At 40.9% G+C, this 27,880-nt stretch overlaps 1 protein-coding gene across 1 annotated transcript in view; it reads left to right on the forward strand.

Moving 5' to 3' along the window:
• The window catches only part of LOC137622645 (uncharacterized), a 90,663-nt gene that overhangs the window by 23,072 nt on the left and 39,711 nt on the right, over positions 1 to 27,880 (forward strand). Inside the window, exons 6-10 of the mRNA XM_068353244.1 lie at positions 1,871 to 2,094; positions 4,274 to 4,371; positions 20,894 to 21,048; positions 24,489 to 24,624; positions 26,445 to 26,584. Coding sequence (XP_068209345.1) covers positions 1,871 to 2,094; positions 4,274 to 4,371; positions 20,894 to 21,048; positions 24,489 to 24,624; positions 26,445 to 26,584 — 753 coding nt within the window. The remainder of the gene's footprint in view (positions 1 to 1,870; positions 2,095 to 4,273; positions 4,372 to 20,893; positions 21,049 to 24,488; positions 24,625 to 26,444; positions 26,585 to 27,880) is intronic.

Here is a 27,880-nt window from a genome sequence, read left to right on the forward strand (position 1 = left end):
GGGAGACATTTACAGATCTGTGGTCTCTGTTGTTGGGGCATCTAAAGAGATGGTCTTCTTCTTCTTCTTCTTTGTCTGCATCTTTTCCCACTTTTATGTGGGGTCGATGTTTCTGGCCAGCTTTTTCCATCTACCTCTGTCCCACACTTCATCACCGGTTAATCCCTTTGATCGAAGGGAGAGATTTACAGATCTGTGATCTGTCTTGTCAGGTCATCTAAAGAGATTGTCTGCCAGGACTAATCTCTCAGACAGCCTGTTTCGAGGTCAGTTATTATTATTATTATTATTATTATTAATTGCTAAGCTACAAATCCCTGTGCACTGTATCTAACCACAGGGAGACTATACCATGGTTCTTTTGAAAAAGTTTTCTATGTCGTTTAGGTTGTCTATATCAAATTCCAAAAGGTAGTCTACCAACATTTTATATCAGACGGTGGAGAGCATATTTTAATATGTGTAGACCCAAGATTGTTTTCAGTAACTAGTTTGGATTATATTATTTAGTTTTGCATTTTCTGTTTCATGAAAGTAAATTGTTTATTTCAGTTATTGCCCTCTCCAAAATTGAAGATTTTATGAAGGGTATTCCATCTGTTTCTTAGTTTATTTAATTTTTTTTTATTTGTGAACTACTGTACAATATTGTACCGATTTTGACTAAACCGGGTAGTCATTTTGGGTATGACCTAAGAGTGAATCTTTAGCATTCTGAATAAAGTACATCAAAGTAGAAGTATGCAGCTGTACTTTGAAAATAATCACGATTTTAAGTAAATGGCAAATATTTTGCTTGTTTATTTTTTCTTTGTGAACAACATTGCGCAAAAACTAGTGGAACAGTTTCAACGAAACTTGGTGAATATGTGGGGTATGTCCCAAGGACAGATCCATTAGATTTTGAAGAAAATACATCAGAGTACGCAGTGGAGCCTATAGGTCTATCTGCTGAGTCATCAGCAGCCATTACCTGGCCCTTCTTAGTCCTAGTTTGGGTGGAGAGGGGGCTTGGGTGCTGATCATATGTATATATGATCAGTCTCTAGGGCATTGTCTTACTCGATAGGGCAATGTCACTGTCCCTTGCCTCTGCCATTCATGACCCACCTTTAAACCTTTAAACCTTTATCGTTGATCATTGCATGAGCTAGGGAATACCTACCACGTGTGAATATCCTGTCGCAATATTAACTGTCACGCCACAGAAGCAGGCATGCTGAAAATCTCTGCATATAAACCATATTCAACTCTGTGTTATAGGGACTTTCCTCCTGGTATGAAAACTAATTTCCATAGATTGCATGACTATAAATGTGAAGGTACTATTATTCGTTCTTAACTAAGGATACGTTTTCCTTTGAGAGAGGAGGGAAGGCTTCTCAAATGACCTTACTGTGTACTATATGGTACAATTTTTTTATATATATATTTTCTGTTCTTTTAAAGATATAATTTATCCCTCCAGATGTTCTTTTCTCCAACATTTAGATGTAATACCAATGCGGTATATTAAATGCTTACTTGTATACATAACGCATATTCCCTTCCATCCCTTAAATATGTACAGATTACGTTCTTCTCACTCCACCCTATGCTTTGCAAGAATCACAATAATTGTGTAGCTACACTTAGAATGTGTTCAGTGGAAATGCCGCCTGTAACAAGATCACTCCATTTGTCTTCATCATGGATTAAATATGAAGAATAAATCTTATGTTGTTTGTTTTTGATATAATACTTTTTGGTGTTGGTAACTGTTGATGTTTTAAACAGAGTTGAATGATCCTTCCTAAAAAAAAATGCATGTTCTCACTAGATGTATGTTGGACTGTGGCGCTAATTAACTTTATGGTTTTTTTTTTAACAGCGAGTTTGAAGTGGAGTCCTTGCACTTCCCTGGACAAAGTCATCGTTGGCAGGTCTCTGGGTGGCTACAGAAAGGATGCGAAAGAGCACACGATTCATTGCTCAACGACGTAGCACTAGCCCTTTCCCTCATCGTTGTCACTGCCAAGAACAGAATATCGTCTCCTCTGTTTTCGTTGTCTCAGTCGTTACATTCGATATGGCAAGGCATGCTGATGTTAGTAGGTAAGTTACGAGTTAGTAGATATTGATATTTATCGTTGAAAATACTGTACTGTTTTGATGGATTCAGTGATAATGATGATTATTTAGGAAATGGTGAAGGTTATTAAACTGTTATAGATTTCAGTGTACAGAAATCAATAGGAAAAGCTTGGCCTTTTAATACAACTGGAGTACATTTCATCATTAGTAATAGTACGTATTGGGAAATGTTACGTATAGTACAGTACAGTGTTGATCTTAATTTCATGAAAACCAGATACCTGCACCAATAAGCTTCCATGTGAAATATGGTATTGAACAGTACAGCATAAGGTTATTTCATGACGTAGAAAACGACATGATGTCGGATAAAAATATAAATTGGATTTGATATTTAAAGGATTAGCGAGCGTAAGTCGAATTGGACTTATGACGAACAAACATAAAGAGGGTTTTACTGTATAGTATATTGAAAGTCCTCGACTTCCAAACTTCATAGGTTCCAAGAAGCTGTTTATAAGTTAGGTATTGCTAAATTTTAGGTCTAGGGTAGGATGCTATAAGCCCAGGGGCCCCAACAGGGAAAATAGCCCAGTGATGAAAGGAAACAAGGAAAAATAAAATATTTTTAAGATCAGTAACATTAAGATAAATATTTCCTTTATAAACTATAAAAAACTTCAATAAAACAAGAGAAATTAGATAGAATAGTGCCTATTATCTTCAGCTGCCAAAGTTGCGTTTCATGTTGAAAATGTCGTCTTGCTCACTGATTTAAAACAGTCTTCCACTGTCTTGGGTTAGAGATCTCTTGCTTGAGGGTACACTCAGGCACACTATTCTATCTAATTTCCCTTGTTTCGTTAAAGTTTTTATAGTTTATAAAGGAAATATTTATTTTAATGTTGTTACTGATCTTAAAAATATTTTGTTTCATTGTTTCCTTTCAGCAATGGGCTATTTTCCCTGTTGGGGCTCCTGGGCTTATAGTGTCAAGGTTCAAGTTAAATCCACAAAATTAACAATAGGTTACAGTATATGGAAAAAACAATAAAACAATTACATTTGATTAACAAAACTTCACATATCAAAATATTACCAATTAATTAACATAACCAACATAACGAAAAAAACTAAATATTCTGCCCAATACCAAATCCAAAATATCATATGGTATAATAACTGTACTCACAATATACAGAGAAGTTCTTTACAAGTGTTTACGAGGCAGGAGCCGAGGCGAGACACATAAGTGGCAAATAAGCAAGAGCAAAGGTAAACGTGTGGTGGGATGGGGAGAGAGGGGGAGTAAAGAGAAAGAGACAGGAGGGGGAATCAGAAGGTAGGTTTTACAAGGATACTGGAGAGCTACATTTTAACTCAATTTCAGGATTTCCTAGTTTACGAAAGAAGGTTACCATTAGTTATTTATTTAAGTATATACAATATGTACACGGATCCATTTAATTAATGAAGAAGGCCGGTACTTTACAATAGCATCCTGCTTTTCCAACTAGGTTATAATGGTAATACATACATATATATATATATATATATATATATATATATATATATATATATATATATATATATATATATATATATATATATATATATATATATATATATATATATATATATATATATATATATATATATATATATATATATAGTATATGATGAGACAGCTGATAAAGAATTGTACACCACTATATAACAATACTTTGAAAAAATATATACTGGAAGAGTGGTTTTATCTCTAGTATTATTGATCATGATAATAATAATGATATTGCTGTATTAAAATCCACAATTATATGTATTTTATATATGAAAATAACAGGGGCTCCTGCTTATTTTTAAATATACCATGAATATAATTGGATTTTAACACCCAAGATCAACAGACACGGCATTGTGTTTTATTCAAGTTATAATAATGATATTTAAAGGCTTCCCCTCTGTAAAAAAGAACTTTTTCCTTCGTCAAAATCCCTTTTATCATTTGTGCAACACTCATCACAAATTGCAGTATTATAAAATGAGGACTGAATTGATAGAAATATCTTTTGATAGAGCATCTTCAAATTTTATAGATTAATATATAAATACATTTTTCAATCATATTCTATGGCAAGCATTTCAGAATCTTTTCATTTTAAAAGAAATCTTATTGATTGATCGTGTGCTTTTATTTCAGATTTAGCATTTGGTATCCCCTGGGTTCAAGCTCATAATTTGGAGGCACGCATGAAAGAAGAGCGATGCAGCTACTTGGTTCAAGAGCTTGCTTGCAAGGTTGGTTGAAATTGGTTATTTTCAATATTTAACTTAGCCGGTGATTATATAAGCTGCTGCTCGACAGAAAACTCTACGGAAAAAATCCGCCAGCGATCGCTATGCAGGTAGGGGGTGTACTTCAACAGCGCCATCTGTCGTGCAGGTACTCAGTACTCATTGTAAACAAAGAACTCAATTTTCTCTCTGTCGTGCTACCGGCAAGACCTACTAATTCGCTGTTGCTAACTGGATTTGTTTTCACAACTATTTGGTGAAGTACACTATTCTAGTTTTGAGCTTTCGCTGTGCAGGCTTTCTCTTCAATAAATCCTTGCATTCTTTTTTTGATATCGGATTATTTGTTGATGACTTTGGATAGTTTTTGAATTCCCCTTTGACCAATTCAAAATGGCTGACCCTTCTCAAGTCCCAAAATTCAGGAAGTGTAATGCTAGGGACTGTTCAAGGCGTCTTCTGAAGGCCTCTATCGATCCTCACACCGTTTGTTCCAATTGTCGGGATAAAACCTGTCAATTGGAAGATCGATGTGAGGAATGCGTTGGGCTTTCGGAATTCGATTTTATCGAATTCCAAAAATATACACGTAGGCTAGAGAGAGATAGAGTCAGGAGAAGTTCATCTCGTTCTGTTGATTTTTCCTCTCCTCATGCCCCACAACCTATTCCTTCCCCTGTAGTGGTTGCTCCTGATCCCCCTTCTGGCACTCGGGAACCTTCGATGGCTGACATGATGCGTGCCATCCAAGCTCTGGGTGAGAGAGTTGAGTCCCTGGCTAGTGACCGTAACCAGCTCATGGCGGACGTCAAGGAGCTGAAGTGTAAAAGTGCAGTGGGAAGTGGTAAAGTGAGTGATAGTGTTGTGGATAGTGTTGCGCTTGAGGGTTCGTCTGTTCGTGCCTGTCGTCCTCCTAGTCCGGGACTTCTTGCAAGCTCCCAAGTCCAGGGGAGAAGCAATGTCGTACGACCAATGGGTTCGAGAGGCTTTAATCAGCGAACAGACGTTCCCTCCGTGGTTTCGGGCGTATCTACCCAAGATCGCCCCACCCACACAAAGACGAGAGAGCCCATTTATTCATCGTCTGCGGAAGAGGTTTCTCGTAAGAAACCATGGACCAAGGTCTCACGACCTCTTAAGCGCAAGTCGGTCCCTTCCGCGCAAGTCCAACGGCCCAGTTGTAGCCACTGGGTCAGTTCGGACTCGCTGCAGTCTTCCGATGACTGCTCACCTCCTAAGAGAGGCAAAGCGGTACCGCCTCAGGCAGTTACACCGTCTGTCGCCGCACCTGCTCCTGCAGACCCTAAGTGGTCTTTGCTGCAGACCATGCAGTACCAATTAACGTCTCTGATGCAGGACTTTCGTGCGGAGAAGGTTGCTGCTGCACCAACCTCTTGCCTACAACCAACCACACTCTCGGTTGTGCGTCCTGTGGACGCTGAGGCGACCTTCTTGCGCACTCCAGCTGAGAGAGTCCCGCCACCCATGCGTTCCAGTGTGCCCTGCCAGCCGCATGTTGACGTTCAGCGACGCACGGAACCTTCCGTTGACGTTCGCGAGGTACAACAACCGTCAGAGTTGTTTTGTTTTGACGCGGTGCGTCAACCTCCGCAACCTAGTGTGGTTGCCTCTGCTCGCCCACATCAGACTAGACAGTCTGGAGTAGACGCTGTGCGTCCCCGCGCTGCTATGGTTGTTGCCAGCTCACAGACTGGGCAACAGTTCCATGACGTTGCGTCCGGTTCAGTCACGCGTGCACCCGTGCGACCGGACTCAGCTAACCAGCCGATACCTACTCCATTGCCGCTTCCTCCTCAATACTCGGATGATGGACTCTCTGATGATGACGATGCGGCACACGTTGATGAACCACATTCGGACCTTGACGAGCCCAAGTCCACGCAACCCTCTTTGGACTTTAGAAAAGTTCTTGCTCTGTTCAAAGAGATGTTTCCGGACCAGTTTGTGTCTGTGGCTCCACGTTCTCCTCCGTCAGAGTTTGCTTTAGGTACGCAGTCATCCTCGCCTGCCTTTACTAGACTCGTCCTCGCACGCTCGTCCAAGAGAGCTTTACGAGTTATAGGAGATTGGATGCAGTCCAAAAAGAGTCTAGGGAAGACAGCCTTTACGTTTCCCCCTGCTAGACTCTCTTCCAGATCGAGCGTCTGGTATGCCACGGGAGAAGTTCTCGGCTTGGGAGTTCCTGCCTCTGCCCAGGGCGACTTCTCAAGTCTTGTAGACTCTCCCCGCAGGCTAGCCATGAGACGCTCTAAGATATGCTGGTCACCCTCGGACCTAGACCATCTGTTGAAAGGGATATTTAGAGCCTTCGAGGTCTTCAACTTTTTAGACTGGTGTCTGGGAGCTTTGAGCAGGAAGATCTCCCCGACTGAGAAGGAATCTTCCTTGCTCATCATGTCCTGCATGGACAAGGCCATACGTGACGGGTCTAGTGAGCTTGCTGCATCGTTCGTATCCGGAGTCCTCAAGAAGCGTGAGAACCTTTGCTCTTTCCTGTCAGCTGGAGTGACACCTTGTCAAAGATCCGAACTTCTGTTTGCTCCTCTCTCTAAGTGCCTTTTTCCAGAGGACTTGATTAAGGAGATTGCTGCTTTTTTTGATACAGAAGGACACCCATGACCTGGTTGCGTCCTCTGCCCGCAAAGCAACCCCTTTGCCTACCTTGTCAGCTAAACCAAGGATGGACACTCCAGCGTCCCGATTTATTCCGCCCTTTCGTGGCAGAGCCTCCAGCAGAGGAGGTGCTCGTGCCGAAGGGAGATGTGGGAAGAAGAAAGGAACCAAGTCCTTTAAAGGCAGAGTCTGACTGCCAGCTTCTTCAGACAGCAGTGGGAGCCAGACTCAAGAACTTCTGGCAGACCTGGGAGAAGAGAGGCGCAGATGCACAATCTGTGAAGTTGCTCAGAGAGGGGTACAAGATCCCGTTTGTACGAAAACCCCCTCTAGCAACGTCTCCCATCGATCTCTCTCCCAGGTACAGAGAGGAAGACAAGAGACGAGCATTGAAACAGGAGGTGTCTCTCTTACTAGAAAAGGGAGCGGTAGTCAAAGTCCTGGACCATCAAACCCCGGGCTTCTACAACCGTCTCTTCTTAGTGGCAAAGAAGACAGGAGGGTGGAGGCCGGTGCTAGACGTCAGTGCGCTGAATGTCTTTGTCACAAAGCAGACGTTCGCCATGGAGACCACAAAGTCCGTTCTAGCAGCGGTCAGAAGGGAAGACTGGATGGTCTCTTTAGACCTAAGGGACGCATACTTTCACGTCCCCATCCACCCAGACTCCCAACCTTTTCTGAGATTCGTTTACGAAAAGGTTGTCTACCAGTTTCAAGCCCTGTGCTTTGGCCTAAGCACAGCTCCTCTTGTGTTTACGAGGCTGATGAGGAATGTAGCCAAATTCCTTCATTTAGCGGACATCAGAGCCTCCCTCTATTTGGACGACTGGCTTCTAAGAGCTTCTTCCAGTCGTCGCTGTCTGAAGGATCTAAAGTGGACTCTAGATCTGACCAATGAATTGGGTCTCCTGGTCAATATGGCAAAGTCTCAAGTGGTCCCATCCCAAACTATTGTGTATTTAGGGATGGAGATTCACAGTCTAGCGTTTCGGGCTTTTCCGTCGGCCCACAGAACAAGTCAAGCCCAGTTATGCATCCAGAACATGCTGAAGAAGGAACGATGTTCAGTCAGGCAGTGGATGAGTCTGATAGGGACACTATCATCCCTGGAACAGTTCGTATCGTTAGGAAGACTACACCTCCGTCCTCTTCAATATCACCTAGCTGTTTACTGGAAAAAGGACAAGACGCTAGAAGCGGTCTCGATCCCCATTTCCGAGAAGATGAAGTCTTCCCTGACTTGGTGGAAGGACAGTATCAGCCTCAGAGAGGGTCTGCCCCTGGCTGTTCAGACTCCCAACCACGTTCTCTTCTCGGACGCATCGGACACGGGCTGGGGCGCGACATTAGACGGTCGGGAATGCTCGGGAACTTGGAACTCGAGTCAAAGGACAATGCATATCAACTGCAAGGATCTACTGGCAGTTCATCTGGCCTTGAAAAGCTTCAAGTCTCTCCTTCAAGGCAAAGTGGTGGAGGTGAACTCGGACAACACCACGGCTTTGGCGTACATCTCCAAGCAAGGAGGGACCCACTCTATGACGTTGTACGAGATCGCAAGGGACCTCCTCACCTGGTCAAAAGATCTAAACATTTCACTAGTGACGAGGTTCATCCAAGGCAACTTGAATGTCATGGCAGATTGCATCAGTCGGAAGGGACAAATCATTCCAACAGAATGGACCCTACACAAGGATGTGTGCAAGAGACTTTGGGCCACATGGGGCCAGCCTACCATAGATCTCTTCGCAACCTCGAGGACCAAGAGGCTCCCAATATATTGCTCACCAATCCCGGACCCAGCAGCAGTTCATATAGATGCCTTTCTCCTAGATTGGTCACATCTAGACCTATATGCATTCCCCCCGTTCAAGATTGTCAACAAGGTACTGCAGAAGTTCGCCTCTCACGAAGGGACAAGGTTGACGTTAGTTGCTCCCCTCTGGCCCGCGAGAGAATGGTTCACCGAGGTACTTCGATGGCTAGTAGACGTTCCCAGAACTCTTCCTCTAAGGGTGGACCTTCTACGTCAGCCACACGTAAAGAAGGTACACCAAGGCCTCCACGCTCTTCGTCTGACTGCCTTCAGACTATCGAAAGACTCTCGAGAGCTAGAGGCTTTTCGAAGGAGGCAGCCAGGGCGATTGCTAGAGCAAGGAGGACATCCACCCTTAGAGTCTACCAATCGAAGTGGGAAGTCTTCCGAAACTGGTGCAAGTCAGTATCTGTATCCTCGACCAGTACCTCTGTAACTCAAATAGCTGACTTCCTTTTATACCTGAGGAAAGAACGATCTCTTTCAGGTCCCACTATCAAGGGTTACAGAAGCATGTTGGCATCAGTCTTCCGTCATAGAGGCTTAGATCTTTCCAACAACAAAGATCTACAGGACCTCCTTAAGTCTTTTGAGACCACGAAGGAGCGTCGTTTGGCTACACCTGCTTGTAATTTAGACGTGGTACTAAGATTCCTCATGTCAGAAAGGTTCGAGCCGCTACAATCAGCCTCCTTTAAAGATCTCACTTTAAAGACTCTTTTCCTGGTTTGCTTAGCCACAGCTAAAAGAGTCAGTGAGATTCACGCCTTCAGCAGGAACATCAGATTTTCATCTGAAACGGCTACATGTTCTTTACAACTTGGTTTTCTAGCCAAAAACGAGCTACCCTCTCGTCCTTGGCCGAAATCGTTCGATATTCCAAGCCTATCGAATATGGTTGGAAATGAACTAGAAAGAGTCTTATGCCCTGTGAGAGCTCTTAAGTTCTATTTAAGACGAACTAAACCTTTACGAGGACAGTCAGAAGCTTTATGGTGTTCAGTTAAGAAACCATCTTTGCCTATGTCAAAGAATGCTTTATCCTATTTTATCAGACTGTTAATACGAGAAGCTCATTCCCATCTGAGTGAGGAAGACCAAGCTTTGCTGAAGGTAAGGACACATGAAGTTAGAGCTGTCACAACTTCAGTGGCCTTTAAACAAAATAGATCTCTACGAAGTATAATGGACGCAACCTATTGGAGAAGCAAGTCAGTGTTCGCGTCTTTTTATCTTAAAGATGTCCAGTCTCTTTACGAGAACTGCTACACCCTGGGACCATTCGTAGCAGCGAGTGCAGTAGTGGGTGAGGGCTCAACCACTACAATCCCCTAATTCCATAACCTTTTTAATCTTTCTCTTGAAATGTTTTTATTGTTGTTTTTGGGTTGTCCGGAAGGCTAAGAAGCCTTTCGCATCCTGATTGATTTGGCGGGTGGTCAAATTCTTTTCTTGAGAAGCGCCTAGATTAGAGGTTTTGATGAGGTCCTGTGGTATGGGTTGCAACCCTTCATACTTCAGATCCTAGGGGTCGCTCAGCATCCTGAGAGGATCGCGAGGCTCCGTAAGGAAGACGTACTTAAAAAGGCAGAGTAATTGTTCAAGTCGACTTCCTTACCAGGTACTTATTTATTTTATTTTTGTTATTTTGATAACTTCTAAAATGAAATAAAAAATCCTTAGCTCATAATAATGTAAACATTTATTGCTGGTCTCTACCCACCCCCCTGGGTGTGAATCAGCTTATATAATCACCGGCTAAGTTAAATATTGAAAAATGTTATTTTGATAATGAAATAAATTTTTGAATATACTTACCCGGTGATTATATATTAAAGGCCCCTCCCTTCCTCCCCAATAGAGACGCAGTGGACTGAGGAGAAAATTGAGTTCTTTGTTTACAATGAGTACTGAGTACCTGCACGACAGATGGCGCTGTTGAAGTACACCCCCTACCTGCATAGCGATCGCTGGCGGATTTTTTCCGTAGAGTTTTCTGTCGAGCAGCAGAGCTGCAGCTTATATAATCACCGGGTAAGTATATTCAAAAATTTATTTTATTATCAAAATAACATTTTAACCCTTTTACCCCCCCAGCTATTTGGAACTTTCCAACCCTTAACCCCCATGCATTTTTTTTTCAAGCACATTTTGCAGTATATATTTTTTAAATTGCTCTAACAGCCTTAATTTTTGTCATAGAGAGGTCAGGTTGGTCTCATTCTCTTGGAAAATGCCTGAAGTGTCTCAAAAAATTATCAAAAATATGCAAAAAAAAAAAAAAAGGTAAATAGCAGTTTTTTTGCAAGGACGTACCAGTACGTCCATGGGGGTAAAGGGATGAGTTTTGTGAAATGTACCAGTACCTTCTTTTGGGGGTAAAAGGATTAAGCATTATAGCATGTGCCGTTGAATGAAGATATCTTTTAGATTGTAATATAAGGTAATGTATAACAGACCATAATGTCCATTATTTTTTTGCCAAGGCTGATTCAAAATATTTCTTCTATGATGATGATGAAAAATTGAAGCAAGATAAGGACTTCGGGTGGAAACGGTTAGGAGTACTAAGCAGTGCAATAAGGTGCAAGAGTTAATGGCATAGTCTAGCTTTAGGAAAACAGGAATGAGGAATATAGAATCTCATTATTCTGCTTAATGTTGAACATATCAGCTGAAAGGGTTGCCTTTTCCTTTGGATTGTGAGTGACAGAGCCATCTGGTTTAACGAAAGGAGGAACTGTTATGTCTACACCAAAGAGTGCAGATTTAAGGGTAGCCCACCAGTTATGTTCCTTGGTTTAACCAGAAAAAGTTTCTTTTATGGTCGAATTGTATTCCTTTTCAGTTGAAGCATAAGCTCTCTGAGCGACAGCTCCTAAATGATCTGTTACCTTATCGGAAATGATAAGCTTCCGGTTTTTCTAAATACGAGCGTCTTCAATCATCGCTGAACCAGGATCTGTCCTTCAATTAGTATTTTAACACCACACACGGAAAGTGATACTGTTATCAATTATGTTGACGAGATTTTCATTCAAGAGAAAAATAGGTTGAGCCCCCTTATACAATTGTGACCAATTTAATTGCAAAAAAATCACTTTAAATGCCATTCTAGTCTGTTTGAGATATTAAATATATCTTCAGAGTATGACACATCAGGAACAGGCTGCTCTTTCTTGATTACTAGTGAAACCAAGGCATGACCAGGGGTCCCAACTGGAGGACCAACTTGCTTGTTGCAACACCAGGGGAGTCGGTATATACTAGGTCCAAGCAAATACCTCGCTTATAATTTACGCACAGCCTGATTTAGAAATAAGTTGAAAAGCCATGGCTATCTGTAGGAGAAACAGAATTTAACCACTCCTTATGGTGAATATTGAAATCACCAAGCACTAAAGATGCCTTTCTATCATCTTCTTGTATCTTATCCATAGTAGTAGGAAGACAATCGAAGATAGAATTATCCTAGTCTGGATTCCGTTCGATGGACCACAAATAAAAGTTGTACCCAACACAAACTTTTATAACCTAAATCTCTTGACATCAACATTCATAGCCAGACTTACGAGAAGCCGGGTGTACAGTCTCAACATAAACTTCCATCCCCCTTGCCTTAGGAATGGCATCCTGTTTCAAAATGATTGGTTTCTTAACCCTTTAACCCCCAGGCTATTTGGAAATTTCCAACCCTTAACCCCCGGGGGGTTATTTTTTTCCCAGCATATTTTGCAGTATATTTTTTTTAAATTGCTCTAACAGCCTTAATTTTTGTCATAGAGAGGTCAGGTTGGTCTCATTCTCTTGGAAAATGCCTGAATTTTCTCAAAAAATTTTCAAAAATATGAAAAAAATAATTTTAATAGCATTTTTTTGCAAGGACGTGCCGGTACGTCCATGGGGGTAAAGGGATGGCTTTTGTGAAACGTACCAGTACGTCCTTTGGGGGTAAAAGGGTTAAAACTTGGAATAAGGAGCTCAGAAGAGTGTCACATATGAGAACCTAAAGTCTCAGAGCTTAATAAAATATCATACTGTCTGGAGGCGACTGTATTCAGGGTAAAGTAATTTTACAGGATCGAGTCTCATTCTGAAACTTTCATAGGACTCGTTCAGAGGTTAGATAAAAGCTGTAAATTTGTTTAAGGTGAAGTTGAAAAAGTTGCATGTCTAGGCATGATGAGAACAAATAAAGGCTAAGAAAATTAAAATGTAGGAAGCAATGTTACAAGAAACCAAATGGCCACTGCCAAGAACATTGGGTATAATTCACCTTATGGGAAGTGGGCTTATGTTGAATAGTCATGCCTATCTCACTAACTAAATTCATGCTGTCATTATTCCTAGTTTTGGTTATTAATGAAAAGGTATTTTATCCAGACTACATAGCCATAGCTTGTTGATACTCATAGTATTGCATAATAGAGTTGAGGTGGCAGATGCGTTAACGTCCCTGACTGGTGAACGCCAGACTGGGGTTCCAGTCCTGCGCAAACGCTTTAGTTCCTTTGGTCGCTGTAACCTCATCATCCTTGTGAGCTAAGGATGAGGGTTTAGGGGGAGCCAAGAGGTTTACCTGCTGAGTCATCAGCAGCTATTGCCTAGCCCTTCTTGGTCCTAGCTTGGGTGGAGAGGGGGCTTGGGCAGTGATCATATGTATATATGGTCAGTCCCTAGGGTATTGTCCTGCTTGATAGAGTAATGTCACTGTCCATTACCTCTGCCATTCATGAGCAACCTTTAAACCTTTAAAGGACGAATTCACAAATGATTTGTAGAAACTTGAGGAAGGAAAAGTAGAAGAATCCGTAAAGGGAAGTGAAAAAGAAAAATGTTCAAATATTAATTTTCAATATTTAACTTAGCCGGTGATTATAATAGCTGCAACTCTGTTGCTCGACAGAAAACTCTAAGGTAAAATTCGCCAGCGATCGCTACACAGGTTGCGGGTGTGCCCAACAGCGCCATCTGTCGTCCAGATACCCAGTACTCAATGTAAACAAAGAACTCAATTTTCTCTCTGTCGTGCTCCCGACAAGACGTGCTTATTCGCTGTTGCTAAACTGGTTTTGTTTTCACAACTAATTGGTGAAGTACACTATTCTAGTTTTGAGCTTTCGCTATGCAGGTGTTTTATCTTCATCTTAAATCTTGAACTCGTTTTGGATAGATTTAATTATGGTGACAAAGAGAGTATGAACTTTCTTTCACTTTTAAATGGCCGACCCTTCCCTTAGCGGAAGTGTGTTTAGGCTTTTAGTAATTATATCACGTTATAGATTTTCCTCTATATATTTTATATCTCTCCGCCTTTATTAGGCCTCTTCGATTAACTTTCCATTTATTATAAACATATAAAAATAATTTTAATGTTTTGTTTATATAGACCTTTCCTGAGAGTAGGCGGTCCTAACTTGGAAACCGAAGTTAATCAACGTTGAGCCCTTTATATCGTAATTAGCTTTTAAAGAGCTAAGGATTTAAAACTTTTTAAATGTAATATTTTATGAAAGAATTTCTTTGATAGTCTTCGTACTGTTTTCAAAGATGAACTAACGTTTAGTTTATTTATGCTACGCAGTTGTTGACGTTCAGGACGTTCAACATGCGCTCTATCGTTACGATAGAGAGAGAGTGTATCACGGTTTCACTTTGCAGTAAGAGTAAATCGATTCTGACGTTTTGTTCATTCTTTCTTAGTTTAAATGTTTTAAATTCTATTTTAAAGGAACTTTTTATTTGAAAAACCTTTCAGTTTTTTCCTTTAGTCAAATAACATGTTTTTTTGACGAAATATAATTGGGCTCTTCTCTTAGGTGCGAAATCAAGAGAGAAAGAGAGAGAGAGATAGAGACGGAGGGAGAGAGAGGAGAGAAAACGTTCCGTTCAAGCGGGTAACGTTGTTCTCGATTTACTCTCGTCCCTAGTCGCTGTACGATAAAACGTTTTTAGTTTTTTATTCTCGTCCCCAGGCTATGTGCGGTGAGAGGTTGAAAGCGTAGTTATATGAACTAGTGTTTAGTCTCTTTCCCAGCCACTGATTTTTTTTTTTATATTAAAATATGTTTTCTGTTTTTTGCTGGTATTAATGAGCTTGCATTATACGATTGATTTCGCAATTACTACCTTTTAATGAAGGGTAGAATTGCGTGTTTCAGGTAGAAATAAGTGCAAAACAGAAAATCGAAGTGATAAAGTGATATGCGCAAAGTGTTACAGTGTTGCGTCCGAGGCGCAAAGTGTTACAGTGTTGCGTCCGAGGGTTCGTCTGTTCGTGCCTGTCGTTCACCTAGTCCGGGACCTCTTACATGCTCCCAAGCCCAGGGGAGAAGTAATGTCAAACGACTTATGGGTTCGAGAGGCTTTGACCAACGAACAGACGTTTTCCCTCTATGGTATCGGGTGTATCTTACCAAGATCTCCCCTACCATAAGACGAGAGAGACGTTGCTTCTCCTCGTCATCCGAAGGCTTTTCGCATAAGAAACCTGTCACAAGGTTTCGAAGCCCTTAAGCGAAAGTCAGTCCTTTCAGGACAGGTCCAGCGTCCTGGTTACAACCATTAGGACAGCTCTGACCCTATGCAGTCATCGGATAACTGCTCGCCGCCTAACAAAAGCGTAACACAGACTCCGAGAGTCTTTTTTTGTAGGCAAAGTGTTGCGGTCACAGACGTTACCCTCGTCTCTTACCACAACCATTTCCGTTGATCCTTAATGGGTTGTGTGGCAAGACATGCAGTATATGCTTGCCTCCCCAATGGAAGACTATTCTGCCGATTAGTCCGTTGAGTCTAGCCGTTTATCTCATCGATATCCTGGCTTTCAGCCAACCTAACTTTCCTTTGTGCTTACTGTTGACGTTGGCGTAGCTTAGTCACGTCAGTCAGGTTGTTTAGAACCACACTCGATGCGGTCTCGTGTGGTTTTTCAGCCGCATTTGGACGTTAGGCCACTTGCTGATGCTCCTGTTGACGTTCAAGACGTTCACTAACAATCGGAGTTGACTTGTTTTGACGCTGTGCGTCAACCTCCGCATTCTAGAGTTGTTTTGACGGCTCAGTCTAGGCAGTCAAAGCAGTCTCGAGTGGACGCTGTGCGTCCTCACGCACCTGTTGTGGTTGACAGTTCAGTTGTTGACAGTTCACAGACTGTCAAGCAGTTACATGACGGTGCGTTCTGGTCCGCTACTAATGCACCAGTGAGTGTGGACTCTGCTTGTAAAGCATTGCCACCACGGTAGGTCTCTCCCTTGCTTGAGACTCAGCTTTTATCGGACAAGGTTCCTGTAGATGAGGAAGTTGCTGTTCTCCCTCCTACTGATATTCCCTTGAGGACTCTGTCAGATGAAGAGGAGCCTAAAGCTGCTTAGCCTCCTATGGACTTTAATTAAATCATGATGATTTTTTTAAGGATCTTTGTCCGGATCTTTTTGTAACTGCTGCTCCTCGTTCGCCTAAACGTCAGAGCTTACACTAGGCCTAGCTACTTCGAAGCCGTTGTTTTTAAGCTAGTGCTCTCTCGCTCTCCTAGAGAGCGTTACGTTGGCTAGGCGACTGGTTTTTCACCAGGAGGAGTTTGGGGGATACAGCCTTTGCTTTCCCTTCTTTTAAACTGGTTTATAGAGCGAGAGTCTGATATGACACGAGAGAAGTTCTCGGCTTGGGAGTTCATGCCTCTGCCCAGATAGACTTCTCAATTCTCGTAGACTCTCCCTGGCGCCTGGCCAGGAGACGCTCCAAGTTGTTTACAGGTCAACTTCTCAGCTGTTTTCGAGCCTTTGAAGTTTTGCTGTACAATTAGGTCACGCATAACAAGGCTTTCAGGGATGGTAAACGGTACCGCCTCAGTCGCTAACCCCGTCTGTTGCCACACCTGCTCCCGTAGACCCTAAATGGGCTTTGCTGCAAGACATGCAGTCCAAGCTTGCGTCCTTGATAGAGGACTTTAATGCGGAGAAGGTTGCTACCGAACCTTCTGGCCAACAACCTTCCAACCGGTCGGTTGTGCGCCCTGTTGACGCTGAGGTAACCTACTCGCGTCTGCCAGTTGAGGTGGTTCCTCCACCGATGCGACCCAGTGTGGGTTGCCAGCCGCACGTTGACGTTAAGCGACGCTCGGAGGTGGTTGTTGACGTTCAGGACGTTCAACAACCAGCAGAGGTGACTTGTTTTGACGCAGTGCGTCAACCTCAGCAACCCGGTAGGGTGTTGACTGCACAACCCAGACGGTCTAGACAGTCTCGGGTTGACGGTGTGCTTCCTCGCGCACCCATGGTTGTTGACAGTTCACAGACTGTGCAGCAGTTCCATGATATTGCGTCCGGCTCCGTCACACATCCACTAGTGCGACCGGACTCAGCGAGTCAGACGTTGCCCACTCCGTTGCCGTTTCCTCATCAGTTTTCGGATGAGGAACCCTCTGATGAGGACGTTGCTGAACAACAAGACGATCAGCCCCCAGAATAGATCAAGCCCTGCTATCCATCCAGAAGATGCTGAAGAAGGAACGATGTTCAGTCAGGAAGTGGATGAGTCTGATAGGGACGCTATCATCCCTGGAACAGTTCGTGTCATTAGGAAGACTACACCTCCGTCCTCTTCAATATCACCTAGCATTTCACTGGAAAAAGGACAAGACGCTAGAAGCGGTCTCGATCCCCGTTTCCGAGAAGATGAAGTCTTGCCTGACATGGTGGAAGGACAGTATCAGCCTCAGAGAGGGTCTGCCCCTGGCTGTTCAGACTCCCAACCACGTTCTCTTCTCGGACGCATCGGACGTAGGCTGGGGCGCGACATTAGACGGTCGGGAATGCTCGGGAATATGGAACTCGAGTCAAAGGACAATGCATATCAACTGCAAGGAGCTACTGGCAGTTCATCTGGCCTTGAAAAGCTTCAAGTCTCTCCTTCAAGGCAAAGTGGTGGAGGTGAACTCGGACAACACCACGGCTTTGGCGTACATCTCCAAGCAAGGAGGGACCCACTCACTGACGTTGTACGAGATCGCAAGGGACCTCCTCACCTGGTCAAAAGGTCTAAACATTTCGCTAGTAACGAGGTTCATCCAAGGCAACTTGAATGTCATGGCAGATTGTCTCAGTCGGAAGGGACAAATCATTCCAACAGAATGGACCCTCCTCAAGGATGTATGCAAGAGACTTTGGGCCACCTGGGGCCAGCCAACCATAGATCTCTTCGCAACCTCGATGACCAAGAGGCTCCCAATATATTGCTCACCAATCCCGGACCCAGCAGCAGTTCATATAGATGCCTTTCTCCTAGATTGGTCACATCTAGACCTATATGCATTCCCTCCGTTCAAGATTGTCAACAAGGTACTGCAGAAGTTCGCCTCTCACGAAGGGACAAGGTTGACGCTAGTTGCTCCCCTCTGGCCCGCGAGAGAATGGTTCACCGAGGTACTTCGATGGCTAGTAGACGTTCCCAGAACTCTTCCTCTAAAGGTGGACCTTCTATGTCAGCCACACGTAAAGAAGGTACACCAAGGCCTCCACGCTCTTCGTCTGACTGCCTTCAGACTATCGAAAGACTCTCGAGAGCTAGAGGCTTTTCGAAGGAGGCAGCCAGAGCGATTGCTAGAGCAAGGAGAACATCCACCCTTAGAGTACCAAACGAAGTGGGAAGTCTTCCGAAACTGGTGCAAGTCAGTATCTGTATCCTCGACCAGTACGTCTGTAACCCAAATAGCTGACTTCCTCTTATACCTGAGGAAAGAACGATCTCTTTCAGCTCCCACTATCAAGGGTTACAGAAGCATGTTGGCATCAGTCTTCCGTCACAGAGGCTTAGATCTGTCCAACAATAAAGATCTACAGGACCTCCTTAAGTCTTTTGAGACCACGAAGGAGCGTCGTTTGGTTACACCTGGTTGGAATTTAGACGTGGTACTAAGATTCCTCATGTCAAACAGGTTCGAGCCGCTACAATCAGCCTCCCTAAAAGATCTCACCTTAAAGACTCTTTTCCTGGTATGCTTAGCCACAGCTAAAAGAGTCAGTGAGATTCATGCCTTCAGCAAGAACATCGGATTTTCATCTGAAACGGCTACATGTTCTCTACAACTTGGTTTTCTAGCCAAAACGAGCTGCCTTCTCGACCTTGGCCGAAATCGTTCGATATTCCAAGCTTATCGAATATGGTTGGAAATGAACTAGAAAGAGTCTTATGCCCTGTGAGAGCTCTTACGTTCTATTTAAAACGAACTAAACCTTTACGAGGCCTGTCTGAAGCTTTATGGTGTTCAGTTAAGAAACCATCTTTGCCTATATCAAAGAATGCTTTATCCTATTTTATCAGACTGTTAATACGAGAAGCTCATTCCCATCTGAGTGAGGAAGACCAAGCTTTGCTGAAGGTAAGGACACACGAAGTTAGAGCTGTCGCAACTTCCGTGGCCTTTAAACAAAATAGATCTCTGTGAAGTATAATGGACGCAACCTATTGGAGAAGCAAGTCAGTGTTCGCGTCTTTTTATCTTAAGGATGTCCAGTCTCTTTACGAGGACTGCTACACTCTGGGACCATTCGTAGCAGCGAGTGCAGTAGTGGGTGAGGGCTCAACCACTACAATTCCCTAATTCCATAACCTTTTTAATCTTTCTCTTGAAATGTTTTTATTGTTTTTGGGTTGTCCGGAAGGCTAAGAAGCCTTTCGCATCCCGGTTGATTTGGCGGGTGGTCAAAGTCATTTCTTGAGAAGCGCCTAGATTAGGGGTTTTGATGAGGTCCTGTTGTATGGGTTGCAACCCTTGATACTTCAGATCCTAGGGGTCGATCAGCATCCTAAGAGGATCGCGAGGCTCCGTAAGGAAGACGTACTTAAAAAGGCAGAGTAATTGTTCAAGTCGACTTCCTTACCAGGTACCTATTTATTTTGTTTTTGTTATTTTGATAACTTCTAAAATGAAATAAAAATTCTTAGCTCATAATAATGTAAACATATTTTGCTGGTCTCTACCCACCCCCCTGGGTGTGAATCAGCTATTATAATCACCGGTTAAGTTAAATATTGAAAAATGTTATTTTGATAATAAAATAAATTTTTGAATATACTTACCCGGTGATTATAAATTAAAGGACCCTCCCTTCCTCCCCAATAGAGACACAGTGGGACGAGGAGAAAATTGAGTTCTTTGTTTACATTGAGTACTGGGTATCTGGACGACAGATGGCGCTGTTGGGCACACCCGCAACCTGTGTAGCGATCGCTGGCGAATTTTACCTTAGAGTTTTCTGTTGAGCAACAGAGTTGCAGCTATTATAATCACCGGGTAAGTATATTGAGAAATTTATTTTATCATCAAAATAACATTTTTCTGGAATATTTTGGAAAACATAAACACTTTTAAAAGGGATTGGTACTTTATTTTCAAATGGAATAATGATGACTAGGGCACCAGCCACCCGTTGAGATACTACCGATAGAGAATTATTGGGACTTTTGACTGGCCTGACAGTGCTACATTGGATCCTCTCTCTGGTTACAGCTCATTTTCCCTTTGCCTACACATACACCAAATAATCTGGCCAATTCTTTACATATTCTCCTCTCTCCTCATACACGTGATATCACTGAGATTACCAAACAATTCTTCTTCACTTAATGGGTTAACTGCAACTACTTTCCTATTGGTAAGGGTAGAAGAGACTCTTCAGCTATGGTAAGCAGCTCTTCTAGAAGAACACTCCAAAATCAAACCATTGTTCTCTAGTCTTGGGTAGTGCTATAGCATATGTACCATGGTCTTCCACTATCATGGGGTCAAGTTTTCTTGCTTGAGGTTACACTCGGGCACAGTATTCTATCTTATTTCTCTTCCTCTTGTTTATTAAAATTTTTATAGTTTATATATGAAAAATTTATTTTGATGTTCTTACTGTTCTTAAAACATATTTTACTTGTTCATTACTTCTCTTGTAGTTCATTTATTTCCTTTCCACACTTGGATATTTTCCCTATTGGAGCCATTGGGCTTCTAGCATCCTGCTTTTCCAGCTAGGGTCGTAGCTCAGCAAGTAATAATGATAATAATAATAATGTTAATCTCTTCAGGACGGTGATGTTGAGTCCTTGTGTTCCTGGATGGTCCAGCAAATCAAGCGAGCCACAAGGGAAAAATTTCAGTTGTCGGGTGAAAAGCAACCACCTGTGCCGTACATCTTCACAACTCCCCAGGGCCTGGAGCTGGATCTCCGACTCTTCAACAGGTAAGATTGGCCCTCTTATTAGTAGTTCTGTCCTCATCAACATACATACATACATACATATACCAAGGCACTTCCCCCAATTTTGGGGGCTAGCCGACATCAACAAAAGAAACAAAACAAAAAAGGGGACCTCTACTCTCTACGTTCCTCCAGCCTAACAAGGGACTCAACTGAGTGCAGCTGGTACTGCTAGGGTGCCACAGCCCATCCTCCCCCGTTATCCACCACAGATGAAGCTTCATAATGCTGAATCCCCTACTGCTGCTACCTCCGCGGTCATCTAAGGCATCGGAGGCAGCAGCAGGAAGGATTTTAAATATTTTATATCAGTGTATGTACTTTTATTTTGTATCATCTCTGTAACTGTATTTGATGTTAGCTAATCTTGCTCATACTTTTTATTAGTTCTATCTTTTTCTAAAGAAAGTACTTTAGTTTTTTATTTATCCTTTTAAGTTCTTTTATTTCATATGATTGTTTGTAACTGTATTTGGTGCCCTGTTTTTATTTTATATCTCAAGTTAATTTTCAATCAAAAGCTGTGCTAATCTTGCTCTCACTTTTTATTAGTTCTGTCTTTGTATTCAGAAATGATTTTAGTTTTTTATATGATACCATAAGTACTTTTATTTCATATGGTTGTTTGTAACTGTATTTGGTGCCCTGTTTTTATTTTATATCTCAAGTTAATTTGCAATTAAAAGCTCTGCTAATCTTACTCTCACTTTTTATTAGTTCTGTCTTTGTATTCAGAAATGATTTTAGTTTTTTTATATGATACCATAAGTACTTTTATTTCATGTGGTTGTATTTGTAACTAGTATTTATCGACCTTTTTATTTTTTATGCTTAAGTTAATTTTTAATCAAAAGCTTTGCTAACCTTTATAACAGTATCATTGCTCTTGTTGCAATTTGTATTGCATGAAGTATGTTTTCAATTGAGATGCATTTTCAACGTAGCAAAGATTTATGAGTATTTATTCTTTTCATGCCACTTTTTCTCTGGTATTATCTAACAGTATTTATACCTTAGAAATGGTGCTATAAGGAGCATTTCACTGGGCGACACAGGTCCCTCGCCCAAAAATAGATTTTTCCTTTGTCAAAATCCCTTTATTCTTTTCCTGAGGGTCTATTATTGTATTCAATTTTATTAGACTGAAACTGATGTTGGTGGTATGAGAGACTTGTTGGAAGAGTAATGTTAAAATCAGTTATAATGTAAAGTAAGGGAAAGGTATAGTACCCTTTTTTGCTATTTGATAAAGTTGTGCAATGATTGATGATAAAGGATTATAGGAAGACATTAACCCTTTTACCCCCAGGCTATTTGGAACTTTCCAACCCTTAACCCCCAGGTGTTTTTTTATTTCAAGCACATTTTGCAATACATATGTTTTAAATTGCTCTAACAGCCTTAATTTTCATCATAGAGAGGTTAGGTTGGTCTCATTCTTTTAGAAAATGCCTGAAGTTTCTCATAAAGTTATCAAAAATATGCAAAAAAAAAAAAAAAAAGGTAAATACAGTAGCAGTTTTTTGCAAGGACATACCAGTACGTCCATGGGGGTAAAGGGATGAGTTTTGTGAAACGTACCAGTACGTCCATTGGGGGTAAAAAGGTGAAAGGTAGATCTACGGCTATGTTTTGACAGGATAGAGAATAAATAGTGTGATATTTTCAGGATATTTTATGTGTGTATGCAATAAGCAGTTGAAAATAACTGAATAGTAAAAAGGATTGAAAGGGATGAAGTCAAGATATTGAAAATTACTAATAACAGATTTAGTTTATCCTTTCTTAAAACTACAAAGGTATGGGTTATGTAAGAGGGTCAAGCTTCATCTTTATCTATTATTTACTGTCTTAGTTCATTTACTCGTGGAGTCAAACTTGAAGCCACGATCAAGCCAACGGATGTATTGCCTAGTGGCTTAAGGTTCGCATGCGAACCTACATAAGTGCTAAAGATGCACAGTACCTTCATAGTCTTACCTTAAGGCTGGGTATCATTTTACTGGTTTTGCTATCTGAGTATTCGTTATAATAAGTAGACAAGACATTCATGACTCGAGTCTATGTGCTGCATAAAATTTGTAGCCCAGAATGCCAGGCCTTTCCTCCATCAAATCCAATTTCAGATGGAGGATATGTATGTTATCCCTTTGTTTACTGATTAAAGTTCATGTAATTATGAGAATTACTACACCTAAATTCATTCCATTTTTTAAGGGTCACTATGGCAGCACAGTGATATTCCAAATTATTTTTTCTATTCAGCCATCATTTAGAGTAATGCATAAAGATTGTCAGTACATACTTTTTATTCTTCATTAGGATTTCTCATGAGAGTAAACTTTGAATTGATAGGAAGTAGCAAAGTGGGCTAGAATCTTGTTGGCTGGGGTTTGTCGTTGAATATTGGTAATAGATACAGACCATCTTCTTCTTCTTCATCTGCATCTTTTCCCACTTTTATGTGGGATCGATGTTTCTGGCCAGCGTTCTCCATCTACCTCTGTCCCACAGTTCATCACCGGTTAATTCCTTTGATCGAAGGTCATCCTCGATACAGTCCATCCACCTTCGCAACAACTTTTAATTACATTATAAATTGTTTTGGATAGGAAGTTTGGTTTTGGACTATATTCATTTCTTAGGATAGTGCAAGAGCAGAATTTTATAGGAATGTTTCAAAGGTAGGTTTATTCATCTTTATGATTTGAATTATTTAGTCTTGGTTTTGTGATTACCACTTTCCCACCTCTTGTGGGGTGTGGTAAAGAGTACTGGTACTCATAGATATAATTCATCAAAGCTGATGAATGAAGTAACTATATGAACTCATTGAAGCCTAAAGACTCATCTGTTGCTTGAGGGTATACTTGGCCACACTATTCTATCTTATTCCTCTTCCTCCAATTTTTTTGAAGTGTTTCTACTTTATATATGAAAGATCTATTTTAATATTGTTACTGTTTTTAAAGTATTTTATTTTAATTATTCATTATTTCTCATGTAGTTTATATAACAAGAAGTTAAAAAAACCAGGTAGTCAAAACAACATGGAAGATATTTGTCTTTGTGAAATTACAATCTATTTCATTCCCTCTCACCAACTCGCCAGTAGTTTATTTATATCAATGAAGAATGTAAATGAATCCACACACAATTTAAGACATAACCAAATAAAAACATTGCAATGTACTCTACAACACTGACAATTACGTCGCCTTACCCCCACATGTTATGTAACACAAGACAAAAATAAAGTTATTAAGGTCTACAGTTGGGCAGCGAAGCCATTTCCTTATTTCCTTTCCTTAGTTGGGTGTATAATCCCTGCTTGAGCCCTGTGGCTTATAGCATCCTGCTTTTCCATCTAGATTTGTAGCTTATCTAGTAATAATTGTAATAATAATTCCACTTTCTTTCAGGGAGCTGATGAAGAAGGCACTACCAATATTAGTAAGCATCTTAGAGAAAGAAGCGCGGGGCTGGTTCCTGCATTTCAGAGAGAAGGTTGTAGCTGACCTCAAAGCTCAAAATTTAAGTGATTACGAGGTTGAAAAAGTAAGTGTTTTTCATTTTTGTCTTTCTGTAAAAGTTTGAAAGTTAAGTTACACTTGCCGTTTGTATGTAAGAATGATTTAATATTGATAAAATAGTACAGAAAGTTCTCAAAGTACAAACTTAGAATATTGTAGTTTCCAAGGAAGTGTGTGCAAGTTAAGTTTCGGCCTAGGGTAGACTTCACCTAAGTCGCATGCATACAATTTTCAAAAGACACCAAATAGTCCAGTTTCACATTGCAAAGGTTTTCTTGCTAGCTCCTCTAGGAGGAGGGCACTCCAAAATCAAGCCATTATTCTCTTGTCTTGGGTAGTGCCATACCCTCTGTACCATGGCCTTCCACTTTCTTGGTTTAGAGGTCTCTTTCATGAGGGTACACTCTAGCACACCATTCTATCTTATTTAGTTTCCTCTTGTTTTTTTGAAGTTTTTATAGTTTATATTTGAATTAATTTATTGTTACTGTTTTATTTCATTTCTAATTCACTTTTAGTTCATCTATTTCCTTATTTCCTTTCCTCACTGGGCTACTTTTCCCTGTTGGAGCCCTTGGGCTTATAGCATCTTGCTTTTCCAACTAGGGTTGTAGCTTAGCAAGTAATAATAATAATAATAATAATAATAATGCTACATTAGATTATATAATACTATTTTATCACGGAATTTTGTTATAAGTGTTTGATACATCTGAACTTTATGATTTCAGTTGTAATTATGTTTATATCTGAATGTTTCTAAGTTGAGGTACTTCCTAAACGATCTCGTTTACTTTATTACTCTATAAATTATTTTAAAAATGTGCCAGACTTCTTCCATTTGTAATTTTTGAAATTAATTCCATGCTTACTTACTTACTTTGATGGCTGCTTTTCCGGTCCCATACAGCAGGGGAACCCCACTCTCTACAGGACCTCCACTGTCGTTTTACCTTGTTCGTTCAGAGTATTTAACGTTTCATATCGCGTACTTTTCATTTACTGTTAAATCGTCACTGTTACACACTCGGTTGACACATGAGTTTCTGCTGAAGGGCCAACACCAACCGTATTGTGACAACTGTTTAGTACCTCTAACAGTAAGGCATTTGTTGACCGAATGCCCCAATTATAACAACTTGCGGAATAGATATTTGTTTGAGGCTCGAGGTGAGGGTGGCAGGTTCATCCTTGCCAAGATTCTTGGAAATGATGTGTCCTACCATGCAAGTGGCATTTTTAGATTTATTTCAGAAGCAGGTCTTCTGAAAAATATTTAACTTTTATGACATTCAATTTTTATGATTTTAACTGAATACTCTTTAATTTTTTATTTTATTTAATTTTTTATTTTTGTATACATAAATTAAATGTTACCGGCGTCAATGACCTTAGATGTCAGGATGCCTGAAACTTTAAATCATTCATTCATTCATTCGTCACTGTTAAAAGACTCACGAAATAAGAAAGTCTTCAGTTTCCTCTTGAAAGCCTTAATGTGTTCAACGATTCGAATGTTTTGTGGGAGCTTATTATATAGTCTGGGGGCAGCATATTTAAAGGCTTCTAGAGCCTAAAATAGACATATATCTAGGTTCCCCAAAGCAAGAAAATTTTTTGAAAATCATTTTGAAATAGTAACACCTTACTGAGAGCTCTTGATAATAGCGTATTGCATTTTGCGTCGAGATGAAATTGCATTTGTGTATGGCATTTCATGATGACAAACTAATGAAATATCATCTATTGTATTATTCAAGGCCTCTAGTTTCAATAAAGTTTGTTTAAGTTACATAGAAAGAAATTTCCATACTTGTTTAAATAACTTAACCTTTCTTATTTCAGGAAGGTAATCGTTTAGTTCAAGAAGAATATTTAAGGCGTGTGTACACGGCCATTTTAGCCCATCCTGTCTTACAAGAGCTTGGTCACTCAGTACCACAGTTGCTTGTAAATCATGCAAAAGCAGTTTTGTTAATGCACAGGTAAGTTTTATTTTTATTTAAGAATTAATTTTGATATTTTGTTTGCTTTCAAAAGTTTATGCAGTCGGCATATTCGAGGGGATTATTTATTTTAATGTTAATGTTCTTAAAATATTTTTCCTTGCTTTCTTTCCTCACTGGGCTATTTTCCCTGTTGGAGCCCCTGGGCTTATAGCATCCTGCTTATCCAACTAGGGTTGTAGCTTATCAAGTAATAATAATGATGATAATAATAATTAATAATAATAATAATCATAATGATAATAATAATAATTAGGTAAAAGAGACTCCCGCAAATATTGAAAATCCTCAAGTACTGGGTGCCCTAGAGTGGTTAAACTCATCCCCCCCCCTCCCCCAAAATACAGACTACTTCCTACTCGGGGTTTGCTAACACACTATAGTTAATTCTTTTTAGTGAGGCATATTTGCACCAACTCGCAGGTGTGCCCTTTTTGCTCGGAAAAGTTTCCTGATCGCTGATTGGTTGGAGAAGATCATTCTAACCAATCAGATAGCAGGAAACTTTTCCTAGCTAAAAGGTCACTGCTGCGAGTTGGTGCAAATGCGCCTCATTTAAAAAAATTTAGTATAGGTAATCTACTGTACTGCACTCCATTGTTTTCTTGAGGTTTCTATCATGGTATTGTAGTTCATATTATTTTTCAGAGGTAATTGTATATTATTAACACAGCATCAGCATAAGGTAAGATGACTCGTAACGTGAAAATCAGCGCCACATTGCTGTTTCATACCTAAAAACACTTGTTGATCCTGTAGTTTATGTTACTGTTACTATCAGCACAGTCGTCAGTGCAGCTGTATGAAAACTATGATAAACTGTGATAGTAGTAGGTTGGCCAGGGCACCAGCCACCCGCTGAGATACTACCGCTAGAAGAGTTATGGGGTCCTCTGACTGGTCAGACAGTACTACAGTGGATCCTTCTCTCTGGTTACGGTTCTTTCCCTTTGCCTACACATACACTGAATAGTCTGGCCTATTCTTTACAGATTCTCATCTGTCCTCATACACTTGACAACATTGATATTACCAAACAATTCTTCTTCACCCAAGTGGTTAACTACTGCACTGTAATTGTTTAGTGGCTACTTTCCTCTTGGTAAGGGTAGAAGAGACTCTTTAGCTTATGGTAAGCAGCTCTTCTAGGAGAAGGACACTCCAAAATCAAACCATTGTTCTCTAGTCTTGGGTAGTGCCATAGCCTCTGTACCATGGTCTTCCACTATCTTGGGTTAGAGTTCTCTTGCTTGAGGGTCCACTCGGGTCCACTAT

Source organism: Palaemon carinicauda, chromosome 29, assembly GCF_036898095.1.
Source record: "Palaemon carinicauda isolate YSFRI2023 chromosome 29, ASM3689809v2, whole genome shotgun sequence".
Lineage (NCBI taxonomy): Eukaryota > Metazoa > Arthropoda > Malacostraca > Decapoda > Palaemonidae > Palaemon > Palaemon carinicauda.